The following is an 8,602-nucleotide window of genomic DNA, read 5'->3' as shown; positions in this document are numbered from 1 at the left end:
GGACACCACTTTATGGTGGCATCCAATTTCTGCTTGCCACTGCCACTGCCACTGCCACGTGCGTGCTCCACTTCCTCTTTGCAAAATAAAAAAAAGGTGGCAATGTGGCAAATGTTGTGCGCTTAACATTTTTATGACCGCCATAAGTTGGCTTAGAATGCGGCAAATGTGGTTGCAACGTCTGCTAACTGTCCAGAAGCTGCAAGCTGACCACAGACTCCACTCGATGCTGACACTTGAGGTATCGGTTTCATTAGCGAAATGTTTCTGTTCGAATGCCAAAAGGTCGCAATTGAAGCCATTTACCACAGCAGTGGCAGTGGCGGTAGCCGAAGTGGCAAACAGAGCAGAGCCCATTATAATTTGTATTGAATTTCGATTCACTCTTATCGCATTCACTCGCATCGCAGGTGATTTGTTTTTCGCTGAGCCAGAGAGTGCAGACTCGATAAATTTATCAAATTGAAAAATGTGCAATCGAAATCAAATCAAAGTGAAACAACAACAACAACAATAACTGAAACTTCAACCAACAACAACTGGGCGAGCAGATAAATAAATAAATGTGTTTACGGTTGGTGCTGTTGATTTTCATAGAATTGTGAAAACAATTCGCAAAGCGCTTTGCAATCAGCAACTTGCCCCACCTTACTACTATGCTATATACTTGTCTCTTGTCTTGTGTTGTGTTGTCTTGTTATACCCGATACTCATAGGATAGAAGGGTATTATAGCCTTGTGACGGCAGGAAATGTATGTAACAGGCAAAAGGACGCATATCCGATCCCATATCCTATGTCCATCAGTTTGCCTATCTGTCTGTTTGTCCTTATGAATACCTTTATCCCAGATAGAGGTAGCGGAGACGTGAATTATGGTATAGATATTAGTAACAAACGTGACATATTTATGATTGCGGTTAAAATCTTCTATACTCGTATTGCTGATTATGCTGACAATATGGTATATTTTGACACTTTCATAGTATATAGGCTTTTACGACAACTACGTTATATTTCGAAACGATATAACAAATACAATCTTGGGTATATTTTAGTATTTTGGCAATATAAAATTGGGTATTGGGTATATTTAGTACTTCAAAGATTTACTAAATGTAGCCTTCGGTATATTTTAGTATATTTTTGGTATATTATTGTGTACATTCCGTACTTCAACGATATACCAAATATGGTTTTTGGTATATTTTAGCATTTTTGAGGTATATTATTTAGTATATTTAGTATATGAACGATATACCATATATAGCCTTTTATGGTTTACTATTTGGTATATTTTCAGAATAATACCGCACTGTTTTGCTTTTATTCAAAATGGGTAGCGGGTATCTCATAGTCGAGCACACTCGACTTTACCAGTCTTACTTGTGTTCGGTTGGGTTAGGTAAGGTTAGGGTATACAGCGAGTACAAACGACTTGCGACAAAATGACGAAATTTATGCTTCATTTTTCCGCTGTTACTGTTGCGGCAGCAAAGTGCGGCCATAGGGGCTGACACTGGGGCGTGCCACACGGTGCTGTTGCTGCTGTGCTGTAAAGTGGCAAGCGGCTGGTGGGGCACAAAGCTGTCAGCAACAAATGCAAAGCGCCAAAAACTGCGACACTTTGTATAAATTGTGTCGAAAACGGCAGCGGGGCATCGGCGGGCATCGGGCATCGGCGGGCATCGGGCATCGCATCGTGTCCAATGTGGAACGCCAACGCTGCCAGGGACAGCTAAGAGCCAACTGTCTGCCAAGACAATTTGTTGTTACCGCCGATTGCCGGATTGCAGTCTCTGCCTGGCCACACCCCCTTGGGGCAAATGCAACAAATTATTGTCATCAATTTTTAGATGCAAAGCTCGAGGAGTGACATTTATTGAAGCGTGGCTCAACGCTGCGCCCCCCCGGCCACTCCAAGACAAGAGCAGACCAGAGCTGGCCAGGATGCAGCCGGACATCGGCGAGAGTGGACACAGTGTTGCTGCTCCACATTGTAGGCGACCAAGTGGCTGCTGCTTCGTAATGTTGATGTTGATTATAGACTGCCGCGACTGCCAGACACTGGCGAATGACACGTTTGCAGTTGATTGCTAGGAAACGATGCTGGCTGTGGCAAGTTGCCATTGTTGCCACTTGCCACAGACGCAGACGATGCCAAACAAGTGGCCATCGGGCGGCCAATGAAATTAGCAACAGCAACAGCAAAAGCGGCAGCTCGAAGGGTTTTTGTTTTCGGTTTCATGATTGCCTCCGCTTCATTAGCAGACAACAGACAACGACGAACTGTGTTGTGCCCGAAAAGTAAAAGCCGAAAATTATGACCATATTTGTGGTAAATTATGAGAGACCCTTTCATAAATACGACTAACTGCCCCACTGGGGGCAGCTGCAGCAGCAGCAACAGCAACCAAAACAACAACAGAAGGACTACTTAGAGGCCAAAGCAACACACGCCAAAATGGACCATTGAAATTTACATTGTGGTGGACAATCGCCTGATTCGAGTCCGAGTTTGAGTTCGAGTGCTTGACTGGCTCTAAACTATGCCATTTATCATACAAAAGTATGTATATAACGTATACGACCGATATACATTCGCAGTAGCTGCTGTCGCTGCTGCTCTACACACTTTGTCAGCGGCCACTTTTGGCCTTTTGCAGTTTTCCTATTTTCACCATTTCTTTCGCTTTTCCGACAACAATTCCATTGTTGTCCAAAAAGGCTACCGTTGCCACCGTTGTCTGTCTGTTGTCTCTTGTCTGTTGCACCACTTAACCACTGACCGAACTGCGAACTGCGTGCCACCGAAAAGAGTGAGGGGAAGTGGAAGGGGAGCAAACTGTGACAATGACTGGACAAACAAAAGCAAAACAAACAAACGGCTTCAGTTGCTAACAAATACACAAATGTGACACAGAAAAAAATTCAGAAGAACTGGAGTGTGGTCCATGATCTCTATGTGATCTCTCAGTGATCTTTGCCTTTTTTGCTGCATTCGAATAAATAATAATTAGAATAATAATAATCTATTTATTTATTAAGGCTTGGCCCACCACGTGAAACGCCGCTCAAGCTAATTTATTGTCTGCATTTGATTATTGATTCAAATCATTGAGAAACGTTGTCGGAGTTTATGCAACACAAAAGATTAGAAACGATTGAGTGTGGCAGAGATTATAGATGATAGACAGATAGAGTTTTATTTATAGGAACTATGGGGTCGAGTGGGAGGTAAGAGAAACTTTGAATTATTGTATTAAAATGTCTTCAGAATAAAGTAGAATTTACTTTAAACTTTCCTATAAGTTTCAATGCATAATGAACTTGCATTTAATTAGTATTCAATTGGAAACTTTGTAGCTAAATTGAACAACTAAAAAAACAACAGTTGTGTGTGGTCGACTGTGATATACCTGCTACCCATTTTGAATGATAATACCACAAAATTAATATACCACAAAATTTAGTATATTGATATTGTACAACATTAATAAAAATATATCCAATTGATTATATTTGGTATATTGATATTGTGCAACATTAAGAATATACCATTTTGAATTTAAAATATATCCAATTGATGTTCTTAAAATACTAACAAATACACCAACCGTAGTATTTGGTATATTGATATAGTTATACATTAAAAATATACTATAGAGTGCAAAACATACCAAATTGTCAGCCAAAGCAAAGGGTCGGAGATGCCTCCATCTATCTTTTACATACATTTCCTGCACGCACAAAGTTATAATACCCTTCTACCCAATGCGTAGCGGGTATAAAATGTTAATTTCCTTAATAAGATAGTAAAGGCAATTACAAATTATATGCAGTCCGCTCGCTGGGGAATTTTGCAGATGCATTCAGAATGAACTCTCGGGAGCATCCACAAAAATTGGATGTCATTGTTGCGGTTGTTGTTGTTGTTACTGTTGCTGTTGCTGTGGCATACGCAAGCAATGCCAATTAAAGAGTCTGCATGACCCCGTCGTAGTCAGTTGGCAAGTTGGACTGTCATGTTATAGTGGGCTTTCCATAGCGGCACTGTTACTTTTTGCTGCTGTTGCTGCTGTTGTTGTTGTTCGGCTTTGTGATATGCGCAGCTAATTGACCGACAACAGAGGCCTCAGATACTGCACTTCATCAACAAAGTAACAGCCACAGCAATAGCATCAGTAATAGCAACAGTAACAGCAAAAAGTGAGACCTACTCGAGTGGCGGGGCATTACGTCAACGTCAACTCAATTTGGCGGTTAACAAGCATGGGACACAGAGTCGAAGATGGAGTTCGAGACTGCGACTGAGACTGAGAGTCCAACTCGAACGATGATGACGATGAACGATGACAACGACAGCGACGACATCGACGACGGGTCAAGTGCTGACGCATCTGCCAAATCGAGTGAAGTGCACCCCAAACTTGTAATAACCAAAATAAAAAATACTTGAAATTTAATGAGAGTTGTTTGCTGTTGCTCGCTTGCAGCATCATTAAGAGTGATCATCTGTCTGTCTGTCTGACTGTTTGCAGCATTCGAAGATGAACGAGATCTTTGCCTCATTTGAGTTTTTCTTATGACTTTGATGTGGCTTTGGAACAGCTCATTATGACTCCACAAGTGCTCACTCGCCATAAACTTGTACTTGGGAAATTTACAATTAAATGCGATTAACTGCCTCAAGTGACAATAATAAAACAATATTTACGACACATGGCTGTAAAAATGCTCCAGCTGCGACCTAATGAAGAATCCCCTCTAACTACTTCTGCTTTTCACTTTCTATTTAGCATAAAAGTTGATTAATAAGTTTGCATGAGTAATGAGTAAATATTTTTTAGCTGAAATAACATTTCCACTTAGTTGTTCTTCAACAACTGTTTTGCTTGGTTATAAGTAGAAGAAATGGAAGCAAGTCTTGTTAGTCAGGAACACGCTGCTCTAGAGGTTGCTAGCATGTCCTTGGTGGAGAGTAAATTGCTCACTCAACAGCTGCTCTTTGTGCTCTGCATGTCCTTTAATGCCTTAGCTGATAAGCATCAAGAACTCTGCAGAGGAACTCACTGCGGCACCAACAACTTAATATGCCAATACTTGAAGGTAAGTCTGCCTTATACTAAACACCTGTTGGAACTTTAGAATACTTCCGTTCTACAGAAATTAAGCAGCGAGTGCTTACCAGGAACGAAGCTGATTAACCTGGCGCCCCATCAGCAGCAGATCCTGCATCTGCTCAACAATTACCGCAACAAGGTGGCCGCGGGATACACGAAAACTCTGCTGCCCGCTGCGCGAATGGCGCGCATGGATTGGTCTGAGGAGTTGGAGAACTTGGCCACCATTTATGTAGCTCAATGTGCCACCATAATACAGCCCTGCATGTCCTCGCCACAATACACGACCATTAGCAGCATCTACGATGGCGTAAGCTTCGCGGGAATATACAGATCAAGCCTGCTCCCTATGTTACTAGAGGAAACCATCAAAGTTTGGTTCGAGGATACACGATTTGTCACCAGGAGTATGGTGCTGCAGCTTCCAACGAGTCTGAGTAAAAAGTGCGTATGGATAGACAGTATTAGTTCCCATCTGATCACCCTCCAATCTTTGACAGAACCATGCGGCAAGTGGCGCTGCTGATGACGGATCGCAACAGTCACGTGGGCTGCAGCGGCATCTTCTTTGTGAGAGGTATTTCGAACAACTTTCGCCTGGTCTGCACCTTTGCCACCGATCTCATGATTGATAAGCCCATCTATAACGTATCCTCGCCACCTGGCACTCACTGTGCCAGGCAGGACGACAGTTACGAAAATCTTTGCGCCCTCGGCGAGCAGTACAACAATCACGAGCCTTACGTTGAAATGAGGATGCTCGACTCCCCCCGCCTACAGCTTTTCGCAGCCTTAATGTAAAGTGCAATAAACTATTCCCTGTGGACTTTCTCAACTATCTAATGTGCAGTTGGCGTGCAGCTCGAGCGAGTTGCGAGCTATAAAAGGACCTCAATTCGTGTGGCACTTCAATCGAGTGAATCATGAGGCAGTTGCTCAGTTTGTTTAGTTTTCTATTGCCATTGGTTAAGGTCAGCTGGAGCTTATCTATTCCTGAGCTGGTGCAGCAAATGCACAGACAGCAAAAGCTTGACTATCTACTGATTGTTGGTGACTCTGAGAGAGCTCCAGCTCCTTTCTGGTCCGAGTTGCAGTTGCCTTTCATTGTGCTTAATAACATCTCAAAATCGAACTATGAATTGGACACACTTCACTCCAGCAACTTGATGAGCATTGTTTTTGTTGAGTCACCAGCTGAGAGCTTGCTGGAATTTGTGGCTTTAAATCTAGGATTGTGGAGCACAGCGCCTTTGTTGTTAATACTGCAAAAGGAGCTGCAAGTGGATGCAATTTTTCAATGGTGCTGGCAACACAAACAGCTGCTCAATGCTCTCGCTATTTACGAAAATTTTGAGGTAAGTTTTAACAAAAGATTTATTTCAGAGTTCTATTTGAACACTTCTGACACATTGCAAGCACTACGACACTCGGCTTCTGTTTCAAAGCGATTCGGGTTGCCTCCACAGCCGCCATATAGAAACTCTATGCACTCACCTTCGAAGGGATCATGGGCAAACATTGTGATCTTGGCATTGCACGGACCGGCATCCGCCTTAAACATGCATCGCTCTAAGCTGGAAAAAGCTAAAGAACTTGCTAAACTTTACATGCTCAAGACTTACCTTCAGTTTTCTCTGGGTTGGCCAGCAAGAAGACCAAAAAGCAGCACAGCAGACAGAGAAATAATTTCATGATTTTAAATTTTAATTTCGATGTAAGTTAATTTTCAATTGAACTTGCTTTGCTTTATGTATTTCTAGGCAACTGGACTGCTTTATAGCTACTCGCCTTTTCCCATATTTCAGCTTGACGAGCGACGCATCGACAACTCAACTAATCCCATTCTGCTGCCTCGCTTAAAGGATCTTCAGGGCTATCGATTGCCAACTTTAGTGGGCGGTTCTCCGCCTCGGCTCATCGTCTATCGACGTTCAGATAACGAACTTTTCTACGGCGGCTTTGTGGGTCACTTGATGCACTGCTTCGAGGTGAAGTACAACTGCAGATTGAAGCAACTGCTGCCCATGAACGAATCAACTTTGGTGCCGGCGCAGCAGCTCAGAGGCGCAGTTCTCAGTGGCAAAGTGCAGTTTGCTTTGGCTGCCATTTATACGGAGAAGCCTTCGAATAACTACACGTATCCCTTCGAGCTGCTTAATTGGTGCCTGATGATGCCTGTGCCTGGCCTGGTTCCGCACAGCGAGCTCTACAGCCGAGTGTTGGGTTTCCACACATTCCTCATCATTCTCAGCGCTTTAATACTGACTTCTTTCCTGCTCTCAGTTAGTTTGCGACGACATGGGTATCGAGTGCAGCCTGATGAGTTTCTCTTGCATGACAATTGCCTGAGAGGAGCACTGGGACAATCCTTTAAGGAAGTGCTACGTGCACCGATTTTTGTGCGCGGCATTTATCTGCAAATCTGTGTGCTGGGCTTCCTGCTCACCGCCTGGTACAACTCTTACTTCTCTGCCTACATCACAAGCGGTCCTCGAGAGAAACCCTTCTCAAGTTTCGACAACATCTTAAAGTCTCATTTCAAGATTGTCATCTGGAATCCAGAGTATCAGCAGCTCATCAGGTACTCGGAGAAAATGCAACGCTACGAGGCCATCTTCAATATCGAGCCGGACTTTGAGCGGTTTCTCAAGAGGCGCGACTCCTTTGACACGCAGTTTGGCTACATGATGCCCCACGAGAAGTGGAACATCATCGAGCAGCAGCAGCAGGTCTTCACCTCGCCACTGTTCACCTTTCGCGAGGATCTCTGCGCCTTTCGCGGCATCCCGGTCGCCTTTCCCATTGCGCCCAACTCCGTGTTCCGCGAGCCTCTGGAACGCCTCATCGGAGAGGTGACTGCCACTGGCCTAATGGCCCACTGGCGTGACATGGCGTTTAGTGAAATGATAACTGCCGGCAAATTGAGTCTGGCCGATCTTAGCGAGTCAAACGAGTTCCGCGCCATGCACCTGATGGATCTGCACCACATTTTAATCGCCGGCACATTGATGATGACCCTCGCTTTCATCGTATTCCTGCTCGAGCAATTACACTTCTACTGTAAAACCAAACTTGGACGTCATCTGCCTCTTGTTTAACTTGAAGAGTCTATGCCTCGTGGCTAATTGAAAACTTAATTGCTTTAATAAGCAGTCCAGATAATCTTATTCTGTAATTAATTTCAAATGGATAATAATCGTTTTGATTAATTGCAAAACTTTGTCTGTCTAGATCATCGAATTGTCTAGATAATCGAATTTAATGAAAGCTGCAATTTAAGTTAAACGTAGATTTAACACAATGATTATACTTATATTATTAAAGCTGATCACACTTCGTTAAATCCTTCTACATTAAATGAATAAAGCTTTTTTGATCTAAAATCATTAATTCAGTCAATCTTCTAGCCTCTTGTTCCTCTTATAGTCGTCTAGTTAAGGAGTTCCTGAATTCCTGAAATTAGCAATGTTAGTCCCGATA

The 8,602-nt window shown here is 43.2% G+C and overlaps 3 protein-coding genes across 3 annotated transcripts in view; 2 read left to right on the top strand and 1 right to left on the bottom strand.

The window, feature by feature from the left end:
* Positions 1 to 4,898: 4,898 nt before the first annotated feature.
* LOC133836573 (tabinhibitin 2-like) lies at positions 4,899 to 6,006 on the top strand. Its single transcript, XM_062267144.1, has 3 exons — positions 4,899 to 5,108; positions 5,166 to 5,566; positions 5,623 to 6,006. The coding sequence occupies exons 1-3, from the start codon at positions 4,914 to 4,916 to the stop codon at positions 5,921 to 5,923; spliced, it is 897 nt and encodes a 298-aa protein (XP_062123128.1). The 5' UTR covers positions 4,899 to 4,913; the 3' UTR covers positions 5,924 to 6,006.
* Positions 6,007 to 6,045: 39 nt separating this feature from the next.
* LOC133836567 (uncharacterized) lies at positions 6,046 to 8,337 on the top strand. The gene is made up of 2 exons (XM_062267137.1): positions 6,046 to 6,477; positions 6,883 to 8,337. The coding sequence occupies exons 1-2, from the start codon at positions 6,046 to 6,048 to the stop codon at positions 8,218 to 8,220; spliced, it is 1,770 nt and encodes a 589-aa protein (XP_062123121.1). The 3' UTR covers positions 8,221 to 8,337.
* The window catches only part of LOC133836578 (trypsin inhibitor-like), a 42,814-nt gene continuing 40,690 nt past the window's right edge, over positions 6,479 to 8,602 (bottom strand). Inside the window, exons 2-3 of the mRNA XM_062267152.1 lie at positions 6,745 to 6,860; positions 6,479 to 6,691 (exon numbers count right to left, since the gene is read on the bottom strand). Of these exons, the coding sequence (XP_062123136.1) occupies positions 6,510 to 6,691; positions 6,745 to 6,814 (252 nt within the window). The 5' untranslated portion in view covers positions 6,815 to 6,860 and the 3' untranslated portion in view covers positions 6,479 to 6,509. The remainder of the gene's footprint in view (positions 6,692 to 6,744; positions 6,861 to 8,602) is intronic.

This window comes from Drosophila sulfurigaster, chromosome 2R (genome assembly GCF_023558435.1).
Source record: "Drosophila sulfurigaster albostrigata strain 15112-1811.04 chromosome 2R, ASM2355843v2, whole genome shotgun sequence".
Lineage (NCBI taxonomy): Eukaryota > Metazoa > Arthropoda > Insecta > Diptera > Drosophilidae > Drosophila > Drosophila sulfurigaster.
The sequence above is the reverse complement of the archived record's forward strand: the minus strand, read 5'-3'. Positions and strand labels throughout refer to the sequence as shown.

Excerpts from the sequence above, each read along its gene's own strand:
- LOC133836567 (XM_062267137.1), top strand. The coding sequence starts at position 6,046 with ATGAGGCAGTTGCTCAGTTTGTTTAGTTTTCTATTGCCATTGGTTAAG. Across the intron at positions 6,478-6,882 it reads CTATTTACGAAAATTTTGAG|GCAACTGGACTGCTTTATAG; the intron begins GTAAGTTTTAAC and ends ATGTATTTCTAG.
- LOC133836573 (XM_062267144.1), top strand. The coding sequence starts at position 4,914 with ATGGAAGCAAGTCTTGTTAGTCAGGAACACGCTGCTCTAGAGGTTGCT. Across the intron at positions 5,109-5,165 it reads TAATATGCCAATACTTGAAG|AAATTAAGCAGCGAGTGCTT; the intron begins GTAAGTCTGCCT and ends TCCGTTCTACAG. Across the intron at positions 5,567-5,622 it reads CCAACGAGTCTGAGTAAAAA|AACCATGCGGCAAGTGGCGC; the intron begins GTGCGTATGGAT and ends AATCTTTGACAG.